At 43.1% G+C, this 24504-nt stretch overlaps 8 protein-coding genes across 8 annotated transcripts; 2 read left to right on the top strand and 6 right to left on the bottom strand.

Annotated features, from left to right (window-relative positions):
* Positions 1–2533: 2533 nt before the first annotated feature.
* On the bottom strand, positions 2534–3146 carry ATNIH1004_007178 (uncharacterized protein; the record flags this gene model as incomplete). The annotated part of the gene is made up of 6 exons (XM_033571805.1): positions 2534–2600; positions 2654–2696; positions 2749–2872; positions 2964–2978; positions 3032–3079; positions 3132–3146. 6 exons carry the CDS (start codon positions 3144–3146, stop codon positions 2534–2536), a joined length of 312 nt encoding a protein of 103 aa, XP_033425120.1.
* Positions 3147–4556: 1410 nt separating this feature from the next.
* ATNIH1004_007177 (uncharacterized protein) lies at positions 4557–5621 on the top strand (the record flags this gene model as incomplete). The annotated part of the gene is made up of 2 exons (XM_033571804.1): positions 4557–5105; positions 5157–5621. 2 exons carry the CDS (start codon positions 4557–4559, stop codon positions 5619–5621), a joined length of 1014 nt encoding a protein of 337 aa, XP_033425119.1.
* Positions 5622–9167: 3546 nt separating this feature from the next.
* Positions 9168–10490, bottom strand: ATNIH1004_007176 (uncharacterized protein; the record flags this gene model as incomplete). Its single annotated transcript, XM_033571803.1, has 1 exon — positions 9168–10490. One exon carries the CDS (start codon positions 10488–10490, stop codon positions 9168–9170), a length of 1323 nt encoding a protein of 440 aa, XP_033425118.1.
* Positions 10491–14817: 4327 nt separating this feature from the next.
* ATNIH1004_007175 (hydrophobin family protein) lies at positions 14818–15383 on the bottom strand (the record flags this gene model as incomplete). Its single annotated transcript, XM_033571802.1, has 2 exons — positions 14818–14874; positions 14928–15383. The coding sequence occupies 2 exons, from the start codon at positions 15381–15383 to the stop codon at positions 14818–14820; spliced, it is 513 nt and encodes a 170-aa protein (XP_033425117.1).
* Positions 15384–17562: 2179 nt separating this feature from the next.
* ATNIH1004_007174 (uncharacterized protein) lies at positions 17563–18476 on the bottom strand (the record flags this gene model as incomplete). The annotated part of the gene is made up of 3 exons (XM_033571801.1): positions 17563–17933; positions 17989–18156; positions 18311–18476. The coding sequence occupies 3 exons, from the start codon at positions 18474–18476 to the stop codon at positions 17563–17565; spliced, it is 705 nt and encodes a 234-aa protein (XP_033425116.1).
* A 931-nt stretch (positions 18477–19407) lies between these two features.
* On the bottom strand, positions 19408–20328 carry NAP1L1 (NAP domain-containing protein; the record flags this gene model as incomplete). The annotated part of the gene is made up of 3 exons (XM_033571800.1): positions 19408–19691; positions 19759–19852; positions 19918–20328. 3 exons carry the CDS (start codon positions 20326–20328, stop codon positions 19408–19410), a joined length of 789 nt encoding a protein of 262 aa, XP_033425115.1.
* A 2228-nt stretch (positions 20329–22556) lies between these two features.
* Positions 22557–23525, bottom strand: ATNIH1004_007172 (uncharacterized protein; the record flags this gene model as incomplete). The annotated part of the gene is made up of 4 exons (XM_033571799.1): positions 22557–22745; positions 22812–23334; positions 23393–23421; positions 23475–23525. The coding sequence occupies 4 exons, from the start codon at positions 23523–23525 to the stop codon at positions 22557–22559; spliced, it is 792 nt and encodes a 263-aa protein (XP_033425114.1).
* A 104-nt stretch (positions 23526–23629) lies between these two features.
* Positions 23630–24304, top strand: ATNIH1004_007171 (uncharacterized protein; the record flags this gene model as incomplete). Its single annotated transcript, XM_033571798.1, has 3 exons — positions 23630–23651; positions 24050–24212; positions 24289–24304. The coding sequence occupies 3 exons, from the start codon at positions 23630–23632 to the stop codon at positions 24302–24304; spliced, it is 201 nt and encodes a 66-aa protein (XP_033425113.1).
* Positions 24305–24504: the final 200 nt, after the last annotated feature.

Raw genomic sequence — 24504 nt, 5'->3', positions numbered from 1 at the left:
CCTACCCTAGTAAATACCTACCCTTTTGAAGCTTATCTTTATAAGCAAAAGTTACTGGCATATCCAGAAGGACAGGAGATTAATAGCTTGAGGTTTGAGTTGGAAAAAGAGCCACCATTAAGCTTAAGGGTAAGAATTTGTTATAAAACTAATTCTATACTATTTGCTAACTAGTTTGTAGGAATATATTCAGGAAGTCTACTATAATACTGATACTACAATTATTATTTATAGTTTAGCAGAGCAGATTTTTATGCTTTTAAAATGCACTTTATTCCAGGTTAATATGTCCTATAAACATATCCGAGCAAATAGTTTTTTTAAGATTACATTTGCAACTTTTTTAAAAGATTACGGGAAAAGTATAACTAGTCTCTAACTAGTTCTAAACTATTTACTAATAATTTCCTTAGTTTTTACTCTTCTTCGTGTCCTCACTACCAAGCAGGATGGAGAAAACTATACCAAAGTCTTTTTAAAGGTATTCTCCCTTGTTAAACAGGTTATAAGCATTCCTGTCAAGTTCCAGCTTTTACATGGTGAGGGGATTCAAACAATTATAAGTAATATAAATAAAGGCCAGATTAAAGGTAAACAGTTTATATCTGGTTCTAAGTATATTACTAACTAGTTCTAGGACTTGGGCAATATCTTGCATCTTTACCAAATCAAAAACAAAGGGTTATAACTGAAACAGAATGCTTAATAAGTATTCTGGTAATCTGCCGAGTCTATTTTTTTCGTGGAATCAATAAAGTTCTTGGTGTAGATAAAGGGCATACAACAGAGTTTAAAACCATAGCTGGTTTACTTAATACTTAAACACGACAAGACTATTTTAGGATGATTAAGCGCCTGCAATATAAGTAGATCTAAACTACTTCCATACTAGTTACTAACTAGTTCTAGAACATCCTAATAAGCGTGTCCAAGACTGGGCGAAGCAGAAAAGGGAACTAGTAATTGCTAGTGGCCTTAATTAAAGTATTTCTTTAATCCCTAAACAGTTTTGGGATTGGGCAGTTCTCTATACAAATGCTGCAAAGCAGACCCATCAGAAATTATATATAATGGATAAAAAACCTGAGGCTTCTTCCAGCTATCCAACGGTAACTATTTCTATACTAGTTTTATTTTGGTTTCTAATTAGTTCAAGGGCATTACTACTTGACCAGCGAGATGTTGATTAATATAAAAGTCGTGTAGAGTATAATGTTTATTATTCTTACCGGGATTTAATCTTTGCAGCAAGGTGGTCACAAAGTGCCCTACGGGAACGTAAGTAAAGATTATACTAATCCCTACCTAGTTATAAACCAGTTACTAACTAGTTGTATATTAGAACGCAAAAGACGTACTCACTCTAGCTCCCCGTCTAATAAAATCAGTGATTTCAGTGCTGCAGTACCAAGCATTGAGATTACTCCCCCTCCTATTAGATTTAATACTTCTGGTGCTCCGCGACGATCACCCTCACGAAGTAGAGCTAGTACAAGAGGTCGCCTATCTAGTATAAAGTAAGGGAATATAACTAATTCAGAACTATTTACTAACAAGTCTGGAACTAGTTCTTAATCACGCCTTGCCCGACTTGCAACGTCCAGCTCAGAAGAGCAAAATTACTATTCAAATAAGCCGAACACCTCTAATCATAGTGTTCAACAGGCTTTTTTTTTTAAATGCTTTTCTGAACCGTTTTAATGCTCGTACAGAAATTGCTCAGAGAACTGGGGTTATTCCTGATTATCAACCATTTGAGATACAAGTTTTACAGAGCATCGGACTAGTTCAAAACCAGTTACAAAGTCCCCCTCTCAGCCAGCAGACTCATTGTCAGGGCCTGATCCTTTTAATGATAATGAGAAATAGAACAGAAAACTAAGATAAATACCTTTTACAGATGCAGGCCTTTGCGGGTGTATATAATAAATAAATACCTTAGGATATATCTAAATTCCAAACCCAGATATCTAATGCTTATAGAATAATGATTAAGATAATTCAATTTTATTGTTCATGAAGATCATGAAGATTGTAGCTGTGTGTAATAATGCTGTATGATCTATTACACTGGAATTAATTTAGAACTAGTTACTGCAGCTTATCAGGAACCTTGAAGCTCCAATACTCGCATGCATTTGTAAAGGTGTAGGTTAAACCAGTTAGCTACTAATCCAGAATGAATTTAGAATTAGGTACTCACGGTTCCTGGCCTTTTGGCAAGACTTCCTATTACCCAGCTGAATGGCGACACCGCGAATAGCCGTAACATTAACCTAAGTTTACCAGAAACTCTTTCTAAACTAGTTAAGGCTGACAAACAGATCCATCTTCCTCCAACTCATCGCCATTGCCATCAGAACTAGTTTAAATTAGTTATGAACTAGTTAGAACTTCCGCACGAATGGAGGGCTACTTGTCATTGTCACTGTTGTTGGGGGTCTGAGCTTGCTCTCCAGTATCGTGTTCGCTCCCCGAACTAGTTTAGAATTATCCTAGATCTAGTTAATGCTTTAAAAAGGAAGGCCCCAACTCATCCATCATAATAACCATAGATGTCATTGTCATCCTCATCGTCCTCATCTTCATGCTCCTCGGAACTAGTCTGGAACCAGTTAGAGCAGCTTGAAGCTTCAAGGCATGTCAAACTCACCTAGAGGACAAGTTTGAGTAGACATACAAAGACTCGTAGAAGTCTGAAAATGTCAGAAACTAGAACGGAACTACTTTAGAACTAGTTATACTTACAGTTAGCCTGGGAACGAACTGCAAGACTCGCCCGGCCGCCTGTAACCTGGGTAAAGTAGTATCCGGCATGGTACTTTGCAAGATGGTGACATGGATTGTTGGTGCTTGAAAACTTATACTCGGACTAGTTCAGAACTAGTTATAGCTAAGCAAGATACACACGGCAGATACCACAATTTTCAACACAACAAAAAAACCTCACCTTAGTGGATCACGTTGGCAGCAGCAGCCTAGAACTAGTTACCATTAAAACCCTTGTACTCACCCCGTCCTAGAAAGGCACAGCCAACGTGCCTGTCGCGCGGTCGCGGAGGTAGCGATCGTAGAATTTCTGGATCTAGTTTAGACCCAGTTACTACAAAAACATGCTTTCTTTTACTCACATTTAAGTTTGGCATCTCGTAGCACTGAAAACTCTCAAAACTAGTGAGAGAAAATGTAAATGGCTGGGGCCGTTTACTTTCTCGGACCTATAGTCCCTGCTGTCCCCGTTGTCCACGTTGTCCCTGTTGTCCCTATTGTCCCTACTGTCCCCATTGGCTCTCGATCTATATCACGTGATCTTTTCACTTTGTTTGTTTACCGCTCATTCTCCACTTTCTTTCTTCCCTTCGACGATTCCTTTTTGTACATAACCTACCTTATAGGTCTACGGGTTCAGCCCCTGACAGAAAACGCCGGAAATGGAAATTGGAGGTGGTAAGAGCGTTATACGGTAAAGAATGGGAAGCTCGTGGAGAGTGGAGATCAAAAAAAATAAAAATTTGTGGGTCAGGTGACTCATCCCACTCGGTAGCACGCGCTGTCAGCCGAAGCCCACTTTCAGCCCAGCTATAGACTTGATAAAGTGGTGATCTAAAACCAACCAATGGAAAAAAATGTTTCGCCAAGTCCTGGGAAGACAGTCATCTCGTAAAGTCGTATTAAAGAAACTGAAAATACCCTGTCACTATTGGCTGCTCGTAACACAATATAGGGGGATGATCTCGCGAGAGCTAATACTCACATGATATGATTTGGCTGACTACAATGAACAGGACAACCATTGATGTGTAGCTAAAATTCCTTTGATAGAACTATCCCCCAATTTCTGCATGTACGGAGATGGACGCGCTCAGTTTTCCCCCCCAGAGATTTTGAATACTCACTCTTGATACGATTATAAAGTGATTTAGTTTGCCATCTTGTAAAGGGCTGCAGCCCGTTTGACCTCTCAGGCCAATGTTCCTATTATCCCTGTTGGCCCTGTTGTCCCTATCGTCCCTATCGGCCCTTTGGCCCCATTCGCCCTCGATCCATGTTACGTGACTTAAACCTTGTTTGTATACCACATATTTTCCTGTCAAGGGCTGAACCCAATGTATTGCTCAGGCATGGCCTTCACTCCTATATAGGGCGCTAGATGCGACTGATCGGAGATCAGTCGTCTTGTACCTTTTTATATGGTCAAGTGGTTGTATCTCTACTAGCGCAGAGACAACCAAACCATCACATTACCTCTTCTTTTATTCTCTTCTTCAACGATGAAGCTGTTATGTATCAAACTTGTAACCGTATCAAAGTATAAATGGAAACAGTAATGGAAGGTACTGTACAAAGATTTTAGAAGTCAAGAACAGAAGATTCCATGTAAACATATCAAACAAAGTGGCAATCTGTCAACAAATTGCATGATCATCCCGGTCCCCTCATCATCAAAGGTGGGACTGATTAACTACTCAACTGCCACATACTGCCCCAAAACCTTCCTTTTTGAAGAGCAGGGGTAAGGTGTCAGGGCTGAACCCGTAGAACCTATAAGATAGGCTATGTGCCAATCGGGGCCAACGTCGCGACCTGGAACCTCGTCAATAGGGTGGTGCGTAAATTTCTACTATCATAACGTGGTAGTGGCCTGTCTTCCGGCTGGTGTCTACGGGACAATATCTGCTTCCACCGTGGTGTCACACACAGTCTCTACCTTCCCAAATATCCGCTTTGGATTAATGGTCGGCATTGGAGGGGGAGTTCCCCACAGTGTGGATATTCGGGTAGGTGATATTGTAGTTAGTAAACCACCTGCCACCTTAAGCGGTGTTATCCAGTATGACTATGGCAAAACACTTCGCGATGGAAAGCTCCAGCACGCTGGATCACTCAATAAGCCTCCTCCAGTCTTGCTGAAAGCTATATCTCAAATGGAGAGTGACTACAAGACAGGGAAGAGAGTGGTTAACAAAACAATACTTGATGCGCTGCAGAAGAACAAAGAGATGAAAGAAGAGTTTTCACGACCAAAATATGACTGGCTATTCCACCAGACATACGACCATGCGAGAAAAGAACCCAACTGCTCGACATGTGATCCGGATTATCTAGTAAGCCGGCCGCAGCGGCCAACTAATGAGCCTTGCATTCACTATGGCTAGATTGCTTCTGGAGATCAGGTTATGAAAGATGCCAAGACCCGAGATTCCCTTGCTCAAGAATTTGACATTCTCTGCTTTGAAATGGAAGCAGCTGGGCTCATGGATGAACTTCCATCTCTTGTCGTACGAGGGATCTGTGATTACTGCGATTCTTACAAACAGAAGCAGTGGCAGGGACATGCAGTGGTTGCTGCTACTGCCTATGCTAAGGCTCTCCTGTCGGTGGTTCCTATCAACCATGACAGAAACAATCCGAGTGACCCTAGGGAAATGCTTTGGATGGTTCCGTTTAGGAAGAACCCACGATTTATAGGTCGCGTATTGGAAATCAAGGAAATAGAAGAATTAATCATGCAACCACATGTACCGTCCAAAATCGCTGTCTGTGGGCTGGGTGGAGTTGGGAGGACCCAAATAGCCCTGGAGTTGGCCTACCGTATGCGAGACAAATACTCGGTTTACTAGATCCCATACACTAGCCTCGAGAGCGTCGAACAAGCATACATAAGTGTGGCAGAGGTTGTTGGGCTCCATGGTGTAAAGCCAGCAGAGGCTAAAGATATGGTAAAAGCTTATCTCTCTTAGAAAGAAGCAGGAAAGTGGCTTCTGATTTTCGGTAATGCAGATGATATAGACATGTGGGTTCAAGGGACTAGTAATATACCAGTACTAATGGATTTTTTGCCTTAAAGTAAGCAAGGTTACATTCTCTTCACTACTCGCAATCGAAAGTTAGCTGTGAAGCTGGCGTCTCCCTTTGTGATTGATGTCTGCGAGCCGGATACAGAGACTAGCGTGAAGATACTGGAAAAAGCACTGATAAACAAAGATCTGATTAATAATAGAAAAGCAACCATTAATCTTCTCGAGCAGTTGGCTTTTCTCCCACTGGCAATCACACAAGCTGCGGCGTACATTAATAAAAATAGTATTAAGCCCTCCGACTACACCGCACTTTTACAGGAGCAAGAAGCGGATGTGATCGAGCTACTTAGTGAAGAATTTGGAGATGACGGTCGATATAACAATATTTACAACCCAGTTGCTACCACCTGGTTAATCTCCTTTCAACAGATTCAGCAATTAAATCCACTGGCAGCTGACTATCTATCATTCATGGCCTGCATAAATCCACGTGATATTCCACAATCTTTGCTTCCTGAGGCTACCTTAAAAAAGAAGAGAATTGATGCAATTGGCCTTCTCAAGGCCTTCTCTTTTGTAAGTAAGCGAGTTAAAGACCATGCTCTAAGTATCCATCGACTGGTCCACCTCTCAACTCGGAACTAGTTAAAAAAGCAGCAGCAATTTAGCCTGCATATACAGAAAACAGCAGACCAGTTTAACCAAGTTTTCCCAAATAATGACCATACAAATCAAAATATTTGGAGAGATTATCTGCCGCATGCCCTTTTACTAGTGGCGAAAAGGATTTCCAAAAAGAGCGAGAGAAATACATAAGATTGGTTCAGAATATTGGGAGGTGTCTGCGGACAGATGGAAGATACAATGAAGCAGCTATGTTATTTGAGGACATTTTGAAGTTACAAAAGAAAGAAAAGAGTGATCCTGATCCCTCAACTCTTACTAGCATGGCTGACTTGGCATGGACCTACGACGTTCAGGGCCGATGGAAGGGAGCAGAAGAGTTGCAAGTGCAGGTGATGGAGATCCGCAAGCAGATACTGGGCTAGAGCATCCCGACACTCTGAGTGGCATACACAATCTTGCATTAATATACAAGAATCAGGGACGATGGAAGGAAGCAGAAGAGCTGCAAGTGCAAGTAATAGAGACCCAAACACAGGTGCTAGGACCAGAGCATCCCGACACTCTGGCCAGAATGGCCAACTTGGCCTATACTTGAAATTCTCAAGAAAAGATTCATGATGCCCTGGCTTTAATGGAAAATTGTATTAAGCTTCAGAAACTCTTGCTGGGATCTGCTCACCCACATACCACATCCTCCTCTCGTTGTCTCGAAAGAAAGGGTCAATTCGTTGGCCAATAAACAGCTACAAGCCCCTCTTCAAGCAAAATATGATCAACCTCCTGAAGAAATCCCACAAGAATGCTCACCAGTGGTCACTAAGCCTCCTGATGAAAAATGGAGAAGGCATTGCCTTATATCAAAGTCAGAAACGATCAACAACTCCTATAAAATAATTTCTTGAAAACATCTCCTCCTCATAGCTTCTAGGAGCAGTTCACATGTGCTGAGAGGTCACGAATTACAAGAAGTTGATTAAGTGCTTTGATAGCCAAGGAGTATTCGGTGAAGATACATAAAATTGATTGCTTATTTCAATCTCCAAATGTAGAAATGTACTGTCAAACTGAGTTAGCACGTATATGCATTATTATTACCCATCAGGAGGTGGTGTCATGGCACGTTTTTATATGTGATAGTGGTATTTTAGTTCAACTGTAAAGGGCTGGAGCCCATTTGACCTCGTGGGCCAATGTCCCTATTGTCCCTATTGTCCCTACTATCCCTACTGGACCTGTTGGCCCATTGGCCCTCGATCCATGTCACGTGACTTCCCACGTTGTTTGTTTACCACTTATTTTCCTCTTCCTTTCTTCCTTTCTTCCCTTCTTCAACGATTCCTTCTTGTACATAATCTATCTTGTAGGTTCTATGGGTTCAGCCCTTGACACAGGGTTATATTAACACGAGCAATATTCCATCAGTAGTACTTAGGGATGTACTAAACCATATTTGGCTAAAACAAAATTTTTATCCAATTATAGGTAGCTATCAGAATAAAGCTAGTCCATACTGGGACATCATATGAAATAATAGTGACATTGTCACATTGCTATATAAGTCGTGACTCCAAAAGAAGAGGGGTAATGACGACACACATAAAAAGGAATATAGAGAATATTCAAGCTCTCGTAGAATTACACCTAAAAATTGAACAATTATATAAATTACCCTGACAAAATAAGGAGGGGTGGGAAGATCAAGGATTTGGACAGGCCATCAGTTTGGCCAGCGTCCCTTCCCTTACTTTGCCACCACTCACTAGAGTCATCTTATAATATCTGGAATATTTTGGAAAGCTGCGTATATTTATGTGCAACTCTGTGTTACATTTATGAACTCTGAAGATGAAACCAGACAAATTGAACTGCCTGGACCTTATGGATGAAGTTCTGTACGAGCATTATGTTATCACCCAAGGATATTTTCTAGTGGATCGCATAAATAAACTGCGCTGACATCTCTTTCGGGACACCTTTGCAGGCAACGAGCGATGCTAGAAAAAAATAGTATCTAAAACAAAGATTTAATATGTACCAGGTGAATGATAAAGTTGTGCCTGCCACACTTGTGGAAATCTATCTTATAGTTCGCGATAAAGCAGGTCGACGCACGCCGTTCATAGATGGCAGCGATCTGAGGCTTAGAGGTCATTGTCGCGCTCATAAGCCTTTGTATTGCCCGGTATGGCTGGACGTGCACGTCGGGAATAAAAGCACCCATTATGATCATCTGAACAAAGTGTTTTCGAATGAGCCAACTGGAGACACTCCTCAGTAGGCACTTGGTTATTTCAGCCAAGGCACTGGGCCAGGTTCCTGATGGAGGATGCCGAAAAGCGCGAACGAGTTGCCAGACCTACTTTGTCGCTATTACCTAATCTGCAACGTGCTTTGGAGGAACAGATCGGTCAGTATCTAGATGTTTATGTAGCAAGGAAGAGAGTTGAGGTACCGTACCATTCCGTTGTCAAAAACTTGAAGTATGATGGCACATTGTCCCTTCCGGAGCTCTATATGTGTATGACAATTTGGGTTGAAATCCATTTCTACGCAATACACCTAATATGAAATAGGAGGCGTTTGGACAACAGGAACTTCTCGAACAAATGCTGCCTGAGTCGATATTTTCGGGCTGACTATTCCCCCTTGGAAAGCTTATTAAGGCCAAATTTGCAGTGCCTTCGCTTGTGGTGATAACTCTTCAGGCCGAGGCAGGTCGCCATATCTTGTTTCCTTGGGTTACTTCGAGATATCTTCATTTGTGATGGTACCCTCTTCAGTCTGGGATAGGGTAATAGCTGGTTCTTCCTTACGTTGACTTGTCTCCGTGACGATTGTATCTAAAGATGACGCTGTTTCAGGCGTCACAGTCTTCCCATCAATTGAGACCACTTCCAACTGGTATGCCGGATGACCCAGATTATCGCTCTCCGCTGAACAGTCAATGCATCGAGTGCGCTGGTGGTTATGGTGTGCATCGATGTAGGATGTCCACCAAGCTGACCTAATTGGGCCAGTGGCTGTGCTTAGAGTTGTGACAATGGTTTTGTATAAGCCAAATACATGCTGCCTGAATAGGAAGTGTAAGTTTTGGCCACATAATATCCAAGCAGACCCGGTGAATTCAGAGCCTGTGCATAGCGTGGTCATGCTGGTTTTATAGATGCTAAATGCGTGTTTCTTGTTTGGGAGACGTTTGGCGTATGATGTCCACGCAGACTTGATCAATCGAGCGACTGTACATAATTTTGTAACGGTAGCTGTGTACATGCCGGATGTGTATTGCCTGAGTGGGAAGACTCTGGTGCTCTTCCCATTATCTGTATTGGAATTATTGTGGTTTGCCTTCATTGCTTCCACAGTTCTCTTTTTCTTCTGAAGCCAACACAGGACCAGCCCCGCAATCACTCCAGCGGCAAGTAGAGCGCCAATTGTTGTAGCTGCTTTTGTGCCGGGGGCCGCATCATGAATACTATGCGGATGGGTAGTATCCAATAAAGTGGTTGCAGCTGTGGTGCTGCTAGACGGTGAGGTGTGTGGAGTACTCGCAGTTGACGTATGACTCTGGGCTGGAGACGCAAGCGTTGTCCAAACTTTGTTATGTTCAGGCTCGGGATAAGAGTATCCAATGGCCTCCGTAGGAGATAAGAATAGTGCTTTGGATGCTGATTGACTGGGGTGGTTGGCGACATTGCTTCTTGTTGAGAAAGGGCTTGTCCAAGCATCTATATCCAATTGACCGTCGAGATAATTGTTGTTAATTGGAGATGAAGATGATACTGCGCATGGCAGTGCGCACACTTGGCCAGGATGATAAAAACCATCCTCGTCAGTGGGTGGTGGCTTTGCTGCCTTCCATGTGGCCGTGGGGTTAGTCGAATAGTTGGGATTTGGTGTTCCCTCCGCAGGTATTTCTATATTTTCTTGTACAAGTTCATACAAGCTGTCATATTCTGTGCCTACTTCATCTTCAGAGTACATATCATCCCATTGATTGGCGTTTGGTCCGGTATATATAATTGTTGTAGGAAATGCAGTAGCCGCACCGGAAAGTACCGCCATCTGCGCATCCTGCGGAAGGAGTGAATCTAAGTAAAAAGAAGCCCTTTTTCCGTACTTCATAGCAGATAAGATAGAATATCTGATTGGAATATACAAGAGGTGGCGTGAACTTAGCAAACTGAAGCATGTACATTCAGTGATAGACAGGCTACTATGTGGAATCTCCCTGTTGCTCCAGTGTAAACAATGAAAACATATAACTGTCATATGAGGGGCTACCTTTCCATATTAGATAATGTAAATTCCCGCGACGATCTCCAGCGGAGCATCGTTATATAGGCGCCGAGTCATTGTACAGGAAGCGCATGACCCGGAATGGGTCGTCCACATGCTCAAAGCTGGAGGCCAATCTGCAAGTAAATATCACATTGATTAGAACTAACATAATTGTAATATATGCCGCGTAGGTAATTGAGCTTCGACTTAGAGCAGTGTTGTGTAGTCAAAGGGAGAAATTGTCAATGCATAATTTCCATGTTGTTTATGTTTATCTTGTTACGCCCCCTTGGGTCTTCCACTGACAAACTGCATAGAGAGGCATGCTCTCCGTTTACTGATACCTGGCCTGAACCCAACACTTCCATAACTTAATTCTATAATTCTAGGGTATATATTCTAAGAATATTGACAGTTGCTAGTCGCTTTTTGACGGCATGTTCTCACAAGATTGTAGTACGGATTTGGTGCTGGAACCTGGTATCACTCTCAGGGGCGAGGAATGAGGGGCATCTCTGATATGTGCATTCGATACAGTAAATAAATCTTCTCCGTTAGGAAGCAATTTCCATTTTCTAGTACCTTATTAGCCCATGCTACATAGTGTAAACAGGAAGTGTCTGTCAAGTAACAACAAATTAGTTACTCCTACGATGAATCCATAAAGAACACATATTCGAGCATTGCCGAAATATTAAGCGAAAGTTAAAAAAAATGTGCTGCTCACTTCCCCCTGCATTCTTCCCCGGATACAAACTCGCAGGCATAAACTTTACCAACCAGCCTGTGTATCTCTTCTCAGCCGATTCTGGCTATAGAGAGCCAGGACCCAGATGGATTCTTTTGTTGTCAATAATATATAGCTAGGATAGAGCTCACGAAATTCATGGTGCTTTGATAGCTAAGAGCTAACTTTTTCATATTAACAGTTAATTAGTTATTAGTATGTCAATAAACTTTCACTAATATAAAACGAGTACCAAGGCGCTTAAGTAGTCGAATAGTTCTCGAAATATTGACTGTGCATACCGGAAAGAATATGAGATGGGCATAGTATTTTACTGCCCAAGCCTAAGCTGTTTATTATTATTATTATTCATTATTTAAGCAAGTTTAACGTCCTCTCTGGCTATGAAAGACGGCGGGTCTTAGACTATAACCCTTTCCCACTTGAGGTGTTTACTTGGTGCATGGAAGAAACCACGGGAGTCTATGTCACGATCCAATCCTCACTTATGTGGACAGAGGAGAACTATGTAATCGACACTATACTCTTATTAACCAAACATTTTTCTTAATATGTCTTGTATATAAGTCCTAAAATTTCAGATAAGAATGAAATTTCTGAACTACAACAGTGTGAGACGAGTTAGAGACGTATTTCACTATACATTGCAGCATTAGAGAACAGTAGCATGGAATGGAAATATCTTCCTTAAGGGGCACCGTTCATTCCGTTCTAGACTTGCATAGGTCAAATAGGTCAAGGGGCCACAGACAGAACTCGAAAATAGGAATGTTCTACATACCCCATTTAGGCCTTGAGTCTGCTCGCGTAAAAGTAGCACGCATTCTTCACGTAGCGGCAAAACAACAAGTCCTTTGTGATGGGTTAGACGATTTTGCCTGGACAGCATGCTCCAGCGTATGAGGATCCTCTATCCGGCTATCATGAATATCACGTCAAGTTTCAAAACATATGATCACTCCGTCTACCTAGGGGTACGAATGTATCAGCCAGAAAAGGAATTCCCCCTTGACGGAGCCTTACCCCCCCCCTTGGGGCCCGGGCTGACCCCATAATAGGGCTACAGAGTGACTATCATTTTCAATAGCTATGTCGAAAATTTAGCTTAGCTTGGATGGCAGGAATAGACTATAAGAGGTTTATTTTCAATGTAGGCTTTACGTTGGCGAGTTAATGTCATAGCGTTGCTTCATCTTGACTCTTTATGATGTCTAACCTGCAGAGTATAACTATAGACTAGCAGAACGAGTGAAGATTGATTCAATCAGAACGCAGTAAATGTTCTATTATGGCTAATAATAAAGGTAGAAGGCCCTTGGCTATTGCAAAGAGCGGCTTCTAGTAATTTTTACTATTCATTTTAGTTGATGCTACATGTTATAATGACTTGTCCATATTCTCACAACAGTATTTGATTGCGTAATTTTAGCCATATAGTTGTAGGTATAATAATTTTAGTACTTTGGTGCTAGTAGACCTTTATTTTAATGCTCCTTTACTGAACATCCTAGCTGATGGTTGCTGGTGTTTTCCAAATTTGTTTCAAACCCACCACAAATATATATATATATTAGTACGATATTTACCACAATGTCGTCTTTCTACGAAAACACAGAACTTATCCCTCTATAGTTCTTTTCGGACGTAGAAACTGATGCTTTATGTAAAAGATAAGTCTCATACCCAATCAATCCGGGTCCTATACGATAAATTTGGTCTCTATATTTACCTGGCCGAGTCTAATTCACATCCCACACATGCAAGAATAAACATGCGCAGATAGCTCTGTCATTCACACTCAAATGAATACTTGGCTTCTGTGGCCACTACGAGTGACCAATCTATAGTTGTAAAATGTATACCATAATTCACGCTACTCCTTTGCTTTCACATTATGTGAGAATAGTTGTATGCGATCGGAAGAGTCTGTTTACAAATACCAAGTTCTGGAAATTTTATTTTATAAGATTATTTCCACGATAGATACTTTCTGAGAAAGCTACCAATTTAACAAATTATAGTTCCACTCCTACTGTTGTTAGATGTAGTAGATAAGGTCGCATAAAGACAAGGGGAGATCGATATAAATCCCTAAGAGTATCCCACAAACAGTAGTGCACTGCGATACAAATGCTGCAGCATTTAAGAATATGTACTTGGCAGACACGTAATTAATAAACTAAGTGTTCACTGTCTGTTAACGATACCAGGTCTGATAGATAATAAACGCTCCTGAGGAACTATTTTGTTTCGATGGGAAATCAAAGCTTCATTCTTGGACATTGCCAATCAAGGGACAAAGCAATGAAGAATCCGCAAAAAGGGCTGTCCTCTATTTGTTTTGAATCCGCACCAATTAAGGGGGTGACCCTCCGGCTGGCACTACCGGGGTTTCACATACTTGCACCATTTTTCTTTTCTGCGCTTAGCAGAGGCTGGTTCTCCCGTCAACTTGTTCTCTTGCACTATTTCTACATGGGTTAGATTGTAAATCGACCTGTAGATAGAGACCTATATTTTGCTGTGGCGACAGTAATAATGCTACTTTACCAAGACCCCTTGCTATTGGTGATATATAGGCTGCCCCCGTTAGACTGATTGACGTGCTCCTGCAGCACATGCTTAGAGCTAGCAGCTTTTACCACGCCTGTAGTATATCTCGATTTTCAAGTATACAATTAATTGAATTATACCATTTAGTAGCTTTGAACTCTGATAGCTGTAGTATTTAAGCTCTTGGAATATTTTAGTCGTGCATTTGAGGTATTATATATCAACCCTGTCCCATGATTAGTGATGAGTAGAGATATAGTGTTTATATATATTGCCTTCACTCTGTTCTAGAGCAGTCCATTTTCATATCCTTATGCGCATATAATTTTCATGAGGAAATGCTGTATGAATTGTATACTAGAAATCCTACGTGCGTACATTCTTATCCTGGGATAGTATTCTTCACCAACCCACCTGTTGTTAAACCCGAAGTGCACGAGATGCCTCTTCAAAGGTACTTGAGATACGACAGCCCCCCAACTCCTATCTTAATGTTTTGGCGATCTCTTGCTAGCTTCCAATGACCGTCATCTAAGAATAAAATAACGTAATATGCTAAGAAGTCTGTATAAAAATAAGTTAGAACAAGCGGCGAATCTAATCCATTAAAAATATACGCAAAGACTACGCCAAAGGACGCCGTGTGAAATGTATTAACGAACAGAGCAGCCTTCTTTCTCCGATGGTGCCACGCGATACTGAATGTAACAATACAAAATTGCCAACAGGATTCGGATTCTATCCCTTGAACGATTAGACCTAGTTTCTGGAGCCGAAACCCATCAAAATACTACCCACGTAGTGAATAACTTAGAGGATGGAGCCGAGAGCAATGCAAGGAAGTGCGAGACCAAGGAGGTCACCGTTCTACTCGGATTAGCAGAAAACCTACTAGAATATAGAGGAAGACTATATCTTACCGCATCAGAGCCAGTTGACTGGCAGCAGGCAATGTTCTCCTTGCACTGCTGGTTGAGAATGTCCTGTAAACCAATTGCAATGATGTTGACCTGGAGAGGAAGCTTGGAGCACTGCTCAAAGATGCCAGCACCCTCGCTGCCCGATCCGGAGCCAAGAAGGTTGCTAAGCAAACCGGCCAAGATGCCATTATCCGAGTCGACGGTGTCACCGGCGTAGGTAGCCTTATTGCAACAAGACAGCTGGGCCTGGTCACCGCACTTGTCGGACCCCTCTTTAACGGTCATGTCGTCAGGGACTGGGAAGCGAACTTGATGATCTTTGTCTCCGTGGCTCATCCCGCCGTGATGCTTGTCATCGTGGGTCATCCCGCCATGATGTTTGTCATTGTGGTCGTCCGAAGGCAGGGCAGCGACGGTGGCGGCAAGAGCCACAACAGCAGCTAGAGAAAACTTCATTGTAGTGGTTGGTTTGGAGTTTATGAAAAGAGAGTGGGAGGCTTTTTTTTGATTTTTTTTTTGCCTTCACGTATACGCGGTATATAGAGGGCCTTCAGGAGAGAGTGGTGCAAAGAGAGAGAGACTTTGACCAACGTAGGAAATGTACAAAGATAAAAAGAACTGGTGGACGACTGATACCCACCGTACTCATATAGACGATGGGGGATTCTACTCCTTGTTGTTACTCATTCGGTGGGTCACCTTGTTGCCCCTGTGGAATGCTACAGGGAAGGTCCTGTCCAATTCTCTGGCATGGATCCTCCCAGGGTCGAGATGGCTTACTGCCCAACAACATTCCACATTTTTCGCTTCCCGGAGAGGGAAGGCAGGAACTCAATTTTTAAGAATATTCTATTGGTCTCTGTCACCGGGGAACAATTGTCTACTGTACATATGGTAATTACCAGATCCCACGAGTTGATTACATTTATGGCCAGGAACTAAATGTATGTAGAGCTGTATCGCCTATCTGTAGAATCTGCAGTCTGCACCAAATCTACTCCAATCTACAACGACACGGATTCGGTGCTTAAGCTTTCAGTCTACTGCTGATTGCGGATTCTATCCCTAGAATCCGCGACGATCTGCAAATCCACAAGAATTTAGAGTACCTAATCAAATGAAAACGATTGTTTGTTTAGTTTACTAAAAAAAAAAAAAAAGGTAGATGCATGCAGATGTGATAGCCTGAATTTATAAAATTTAAATTAGATTAATATCTTGAAAATGGTGGTTATTAACCTTTTTAGTTCAGTAAATAGTTGTGGTTGCAATCATAGGGCTATTTTATGTACTCCACTATTCTGACCTTGGTTAGTTTAGCCGATAGCCTCACTGTTACAGCGCCAAACCGCTGGGTACGGCTTAATGCAACGCCTCTTACCAGCTTCAAAATGTACAATGGAACGGTTAGCGGGCGCCGGAAACAGCTGTCTGCTGCTTGCAGTGGACTGCCTGCTATCTGTGGTATTCTAATGTAAACAGGGGATATACGAGAGCGGAAAACGCAGGAGGTGCCCTATTAGTCAAGTGAGTTTTAACTATTAAGCATACCACATGCTTATTCATCCCTGAGCACTGTAGTTACAACAAATGCAGTGGCCCATATCGCGTAGCTCCCGCACCCTTAATGGTTCCAACGCCGCAGTCACGATCACGCTGGAGACATAGACCCAGAGAGGTTGGATCACGAGCTCGGAAAGTACCTGTGGCCGCAGGACGCAAGAGCTGGTGTGGAAGACATTATTCCAGAAGCTGTATCCAGGCGATAAGATGCGATCCAACCTGTTTAAGGACTGTAGACTTAGCATTTCGCGTATCTAGCTTCTAGCTAAGGCTGTCTGTCCAAATATTGCGCAGATCTAGCTATACTTTGTCTCTAACTTGGTAATTTGTTGCTGCATCCCGGTGACGATTTGAACAATCTTCATATTTTTGTTGCCCGGCAGCAAGCTCCGTGCGCAGCTTTCAATTTTTCAACAATTTTCTGATCCCGATATCGCAGGCTTCCTTTACTCTCATCAGTGTGTTCAACCTCCGCTTCCTCTTCTTGCTGCAGACGCTCCAAATTGTAACCCATTTCCCAAGAAGATAGGGCTTATTCCAATAGCTGTAGCGTCCCGCGGATTAAAAGCAAGTTGGGCCATAGGTATGAGGGATATCCTATTATCCTGTGAGTGACTGCAAAACATGTGAATGTAGGTCTCAGTGGTTGCATTCATTCGTTCTGTCTGTCTATCTGGCTCGAGAAAGATATGCAGTAGATAGCTGAATAGTCCACTTGGGTCTCCTAACTTCTGGGAATCTCCAATGTGTGAATTTGTAATGTTCAGGAATCAGGAGTCCTTCACTTGGGCCCCATAATACTATATAAATTGAAATTGAAATATAAAAAAAAAAAAAAAAAAAAAAAAAAAAAGTAGATATAAAATCGTTTATTGCATCTTGAATGTATTTTATGACAATTGCTCGAGCCCGTAGAGCTCTCAGCCAAAATAATCTTATTTCTCCCAGAGCTTAAGCTAACACGTACAATATTAGGCCAGATATGGTCCAATCAATCATATTTTCGCCTCCTAGCAAGGTCTCCAACACCCATACCACTCTGTGCAGCCGCCTGCTCTTCCTCCACCCGATGTTACAGTAACCCCAGGATAGCCAATTCTCTGAACGCATCGGTTATAGTCAGCCGTGCAAGTAAACGTCTGACCACAACTCGGATTGCCGCAGATGTTGCCGGTAGTCGTGGCTTGGTAGGAAATCGGGTTACTCTGTAGAGTGTTATATGTAGGATATGAAGTGATGTTTTGCCACAGATTGGTGTTGTACCTTGTTCCCCAAGTACCAAAACCGGTTGAGACTCCACCTCCTGTAAAAACTCCAGTGTATTCCCCAGTACCTTCTGCTGCATGTCCTCCTGTTCTCCCGCCGGTCTTTCCACTTGTCCTTCCACCTGTCCTTCCACCTGGTCTCCCTCCGGTTCTTCCTCCGGTGCGTCCTCCAGGGTCGCTGTTTTTGCCCTTCTTGTTCATAGTATTGCCTGTAGACTTGTCAGTAGTCTCACCAGTGGTCTTGCCCGTAGGTTTTCCTGCGGTCTTGTTGGTGGTCTTCTTGTCTTTGGCACTGGTTTTCTTCCACTCCTTCCACTTTTTCTTGTATGTATCCTTCATTGCACTTTTATCATCTGTAGAGAGGTAGAAATTTTCCTCGAAGGTTTTGGTTTTACCTCCATCTAGTCTTGAGAACAAGTCGTAATCGATGTGATACAACATAACTGAATCTTTACGAGCGGTGTGGCTTTAATATTGTTGGGGCCTAGTACTTTGAACTAGTCCCTATGAGCTCTCCCTCTAGCGCCTTATCATCGAGCTTGTATTCTCTCTTACAATAGTCTAAGACTTTTGGTTTCTTTCCATTTGTACGTTGCATAAAACCCGGGGGAGGACTGCTCATGCTCTGCACAAGAATATGACCAAGTTCATGTAGAATGTGGCGGTTCTTGTAGGCTTTGTCTTTATTAGTCCACATGCCGAGTTTCCAGTGCAAATTCATTGTCGAATTGGTTTTGGATATCTTTCCTTTTCTTTTTCCTATCTTGCTGTCATATCCGGGATCCTGAGGGCTGTTAAATTTGACCCGTACATCGGTTAGTTTGGTCGCGAGCTTGTGGGGAGGAACCAGATGAATTTGATGTAGGGGCTTTGACAATTTTGAATTGTTTCTGAGTCGAGCCGGAAGGAACCCAACCCTGATCTCCGCATATCCAAAGGGTGTGATATAACATAGTAAGTTTTTGTCGAGAATCATGGCTCACAATGTAATGATCTCTATGATAGCTAAACTGTATAAGTTAAAGTATGAACTACGAAAGACAGGGCATATCTCCTCAGATTGTCTTGGGAGCTCGAGGCTGAAGTATCAGGTGGGAGAGATAGACTCCTGGTTTGTTTTATTCTAGAGACATAAGACATATGGCCCTGTACGGAGCGGCTCAGGCCTTGTGGATTTGATTTTTCAGATGCAGATATCCCTGACGATACCGGATATAATGGAACGCTCTATACCGCGTTGATGCATACCAGGCCTTATTACATCGTAGCCACGTCGCTGCTGACCACCACAGCCTGGGAGATTTTCGACATCGGTAAATACAAGCGAAAATAGCTGTTTGGGTAACTTGTATTTGCACAGTAGGACAAGATGCTGGGAGAGCCCTGGTGTGACCGCAGTGTCATGTCGCGCTCAGAGATTCCTTCTGTAGACTCAACTTGGTGCTTATTTGGCACCGGCTTGATATATAACACAAAATACAGTAGTTACTGTTGATTCACGGTAGGAAGAACATGTCTAACCAACTCATTTTAATTAAATTTGCTAACTACGTACGACTGAATATATTGAACGTACCTTGTTGTATTTTCCTAAAGGTCAGATATTGCAGCCTTCCACCTTACCTGTGGCGTTGTGGAAGTAATTGTCCTCGTCATCTCTGGCCACTGTCTCTATTGTCCTCAGAGTCTTCAAAATGCTCCTCATCATCCTCGTCACTATTGTCATTATCCTCGGAATCCTCTTGCACAGCCTGTCCAGTATACCATTCCACTGCTCGTGGAATTAATTCATCCTTGAACAGTTCTGCAAGCTCCAAAGTATCCTCGAGTAGAAACTCAAACTCTTCCTTGCCATCCTCATTCGCACCTGCCTTCAACTTAGGAGGAGAGAAGGAAGTGAAGAATGACTCCTCATCATCGTCACTGCTACGCTTCCCTATTAACTCTCATCCGTTAACAAACTCCACACTCCCAATGAACCAGACCTCATCCTGCTCACTTACCTCCACTCAATCCTGCAAGGCATTTCCCAGGTCTCCAATCAAGTTGATCCGCAGCAACCTTCACCGGATCCGGATAATCACCCATAAACTCCTTCTGATAATAAAGCGACGTGCGAAACCTAATGTTCCAAAAAACTCATTCGGCGCAAAATGGGACACCAACTTGAAATCGAAACCCTCGAGATATTCAACCGTGACGTCAGTAAGATAACGCAGTGCCTGCTCGTCCTTCTCCTGCTCGCCCTTCTCCTCAATCTGCATGCTGATATCGGAATGGTTCTTCATGGCTGTCCAGAAATCAGGGATACCACGCGGAGCATGGCCGCGACTCGGGTCCGCCATGCCGGTAACGATCTCGTGGCTCTTGTAGAAGAAGGGTTGATATTTGAGCCAGAAGAACTTGTCGAGCTCGTGGATTTCTCTCTGTAGCTTTTTTCTAGGGGGCTGTGGTGGTTTTGAATTCCTTGAAGTTTTCCAACGCGTATTCGGAAGAATGGCGGAAGGGAGTTGAGGAATTCGGCTGTTTGGAGCTTTGTTTTTGGGAGTCTGCGGAGCCAAGGTTTGTGACATGAGGAAGAATGGAGAAATATGCATACAGATGGTTATAATGTTTCTAGGTCTGAGAAATGGGCCCCGCGATGACAGCGCAGGTAGAGAAAGCTCAAGTTGAAATTTAGGATTATAAGTCTCTTGTATAATATTACAGTCAATAATTTGATATTTTAAACTGTCTGTAAATACTGGCTGTTTGGTCGATTTCAATTCTCATTGCGAAAATAAGAGACCTTACATGTATCCTGGATATCTGCTAAAGTCTGACACCAAACCCTGCCTACATATACACATTGGTGATTTATATGGTTTACGCCAAGAATTGCAAGTCACTCCGCATTCCACAGAAATAGGACAATATACAATGCCATATAAGGACGGTTAAGGCATATACTATCAACAGCAGCGGTGCAACAAGACTAGGGTTTATGCATCGGTAGCTTCTTTTTCTCAATCTTATTTACCAAAGGATTAGACTCTCGTCAAAGAGGTAGAAAAGTCCGATTGGATTGTATTGCTCTCATGTGCAGAGTATGCATATGCAACAGGAGCGCTAGGCAGTCCGAATTTTGCTCAGCCCCAACCCCGTGTAGTGAGAACAGGGGTTCAAAGACACCCTAGAATTATGTCAACTGACTCAGCTTTAAAATAGCCTATGGACATGGTTGATGCATCTAAAATTAGAGAAAGGGTTGACTTCACTGTGCCCGGCTACGTGCATGTCACCAATGATCTGAATGGTCTATGGTGTACAAAATATGGAGGAATGCGCAAAGCGGATCACCTCGGATCTGCTTTGTTTGTTTAATTAGTCAATAGAAGTACACATGCAAATTGCGCATGGCTTTTCTTTTAGTTTGTGTACTGTTGCTCGGGATTAGAGGGGGCTATCCGAATGGATGGCCTCTCCGGTGATGATACGCAACTATATTCCCCTTATTCTTTACATAGCTCCGTGGGTTGCGGAGCAGGAGAGATCAATGCTTTACATATATTGCCACTCTTTGGGATATCCCAAGCTCTCACTCAGAGAGCTGAATTATCAGACTACTCTTGTCTAATATACCTACGACTGGTTTTGGTATATTTTTGCCCTTCACAATAACACAACCCCCGTGCCCACCATTTCTGACCGCGGCGTAATTACCTACAAAACCCCTAGTTATACTGCAACTACAACAGGAATTAAACTTGGGAAGCCCAGTATTCCAGTACCCGACTACAACATCCATGGCTGCGGCGACAATGACGAGACACTCGCAGAAGCAATCATGCAACGAAACGTCCCTCTTCCTATGCGCCTTCTCTCCAACGGCGCCAAGGTCAACGAAACAAGCGGTAGTAGCGGCACAGCTGCTCTGATGACCGCTGTCTTTGTGAACATAAAGCGATGATTAAAGTATTGCTTTGGAATGGTGTAAATGTGAACACGGTGGATTCCAAAGGCCAGATGTCTCTCCGCTATGCCGGTATCAATGAAGATACTGCCCGGATACTGCTTGACTACGGGGCGCGTGTGTACAAACGCGATGATAGGGCTCGCACCTCGCTACATCTTGCTATTGATAATGATGAGACGGAGGTGATAAGAGTACTGCTCAGTAGCGGGGTTGATCCAGATCGTCAGGATATAAGGGGAGGTGAAGGCAATCTTGAGGTTGATTGAGTCTCAAGATGATGACGACTAATTCCATTTTTGGGCTGAGTATATGAAATGAAGTTCTGCGTTCCTCGTGAACGACTGGCCTTTCCATTACTTTGTAATGATGCGGATTAGACGCCAGTACAGGGGTTGTATCCATATAAAGTGCGAGCAGAAAATAATTCAGGTTATCGAAGAAACGCCGCCTCATTACTAGATTAGCATTTCTTCTGTGGGCTATGACTATCCAGTTGCAACCTGACTGATCATTGACATGGTTCCACATAGATTGGTGAGCACAGCTACCAAAGGATGTTGTGCGGGGGTATCTCTAGTCTTCGTTGCTTGCAGTTCGGGGCGTTAAAAGCCTCTTCATCTGATAAGGAACGTACAATGTGTTTCTATTATAGTCTTAATAATGAAATATGACACACAATCCTTCACAAGTAGAAAGATGTTAAGACGTTTTCTTAGTTAATGTCCATCATCTAGAAAACCCCCCCATGGATAAATCCTAAAATGACTGCAGATGAAGAATGCCCACAAAATAATACCCCTACTACGCATCACTAACCCCATCCAGCTTACCCATATCTCGTTCATCTCACTCATTATCAGTGTATTCCGAAGCAGTATGCGGCAACAAGGCTGTCCTCGACTCTTCATCCCCTCCATTCTCAACATCTTCATCCTGCACCTCCTGATGGGTAATGGTCTGATAGTTGACTGACCCACCCGAAGACCTCGCATTCATCCAGCTTGTCCGCCGACGGAAAATCTGGATATAACCAATCTACGCCGACAGTCAGCTCACACCTCTGTAACCCCGGACACAGTAGAAACACAATGCCAAACAAACCTTCACACCCCAAAGCAGAACCGCCGCTATAAAAACCATCCACGCAACACTCCGCTGCTTTTCCTTCCAGGGAATAAAACAGCTCCGATGGAACCCCAGTTGTCGTTCACATGCATCGTCGCCATGATCGCGATCCTTGAACGGCCACGCGCGGTCATGGGTGCTGCGAAGTCCACAACACCGGAAAGTCTCCTGGATTGAGAGAATGGCGTGTGCGTCTCGAGCATGGAAGAGTGTTTGCCATTGCTCGTCGAGATGGCAGGTTAGAATGCTCTCTGGGAAGAGGTATGTGAGGGCGAGTGTGGCGAGGATGGTAGTAAGGATGGAATGGAGCTGGTCGATGAGGAAACCGAATCGTTGGATGGTATTTGGTATAAATCCTGTAGTGCGCGATGAGTGGTGTTTAGTGAGGTTGTGGATGGTTGTGAGGGCGGTGATGGTTATAGGGGCGAGTAGGGTCGTGGTAGCTGGGATCCAGGCAGGGAGTGGTAGGAGTAGGGAGCTTGTTAGAGACCAGGAGAGTCTGGTATTCGGTGGATTGTTAGCGATCACTTGGGAGATTGGGGTTGATGGGTACTTACGCTCCAAATATCAATGCCAGGATGGAGAACTAGAGGTTGATCGAGTTAGATGCTAGGAGCGGTCCCATGGGGAGTCACGTACCAGGAGAGTCAGGGAGTGGAGGAGGGGAGCTGTGTGAAAGATGAAAGCCATTGTAGCTGAAGTATGGGGTTGAGTTGATGTAGGAGCAGCAACGAAGGTTGATTTGAGATACGACCAAGATGTGACGCCTGAGTGGGGTTTAAATATGCAGCGTAATGCTAGTGAATGGGAAGTACAGTAGGCAAACACTGCATTAACTCAGCACCCCTCACTCCTATATGTAGCCATAAATATAACTGTAGAGCTTGCATCTTGTAGGTGAATAAATTCACTTTTATAGTAATACAAAACTAGTTGTAGCAGCAATTACTTCTATGGCTTCATGCGACAATTGTCTTCCCTTTTTAGCCTACTTAAAAACAGAATATTCAGCCTGACTATCGCTGGGGCCCAGTTGATATTACCCAAAACAGTGTCTTTAGTTAGGCAAGTTTCTCGCAAGGGCTTTATATAAATCCCTCAAAGCAATGTTGAAGTTGTCTATATAAATGTCTATCGACTACAAGCTCAACTAGCCCAAGTAGCTCCTCTCCAGGTCATTCGACCATTCGACCTTGTACTCATCCCCCTTTCAGGCGACGCATTCTCCTGGGAAAAGAAGATCGAGCAGGCCCTCTCCCAACTCGACAACCTCGAGGCCTACATCAAAAAGACCGTTGCCGAACTCCCCGACGAGCCTGGTCTCATCGTTGAAGTTATTATCGACACCTGCTGGACGAATAACATTCTCGTGGCAGCGTATGATATTATCAAGATGGCTGGAAAAAAGTTTAACCGAATAATATTGGGAAGTATCGTTTCTGACTTTTCTTAGGCTTGATAAAGCATGAGATGGGATGGGAGGGAGGCGAAATTCGAAGGTTGTGAGGTTTGATATCGAATGATGGGTAGGACTGGGTTTTGCTAGTACAAATATGAAATATTTTTATCAATAATTTAAAAGCAGTTTACTAAATATTGACGTGGTAATGTGGTTACAAACACGCCTGCACTATGTAGAGCACGTCAATTCATATCATTATCATAACAC

The sequence above is a fragment of the Aspergillus tanneri genome, assembly GCF_003426965.1.
Source record: "Aspergillus tanneri strain NIH1004 chromosome Unknown AapTan_7_pilon_pilon_pilon, whole genome shotgun sequence".
NCBI classification, from domain to species: Eukaryota; Fungi; Ascomycota; class Eurotiomycetes; order Eurotiales; family Aspergillaceae; genus Aspergillus; species Aspergillus tanneri.
The sequence above is the reverse complement of the archived record's forward strand: the minus strand, read 5'-3'. Positions and strand labels throughout refer to the sequence as shown.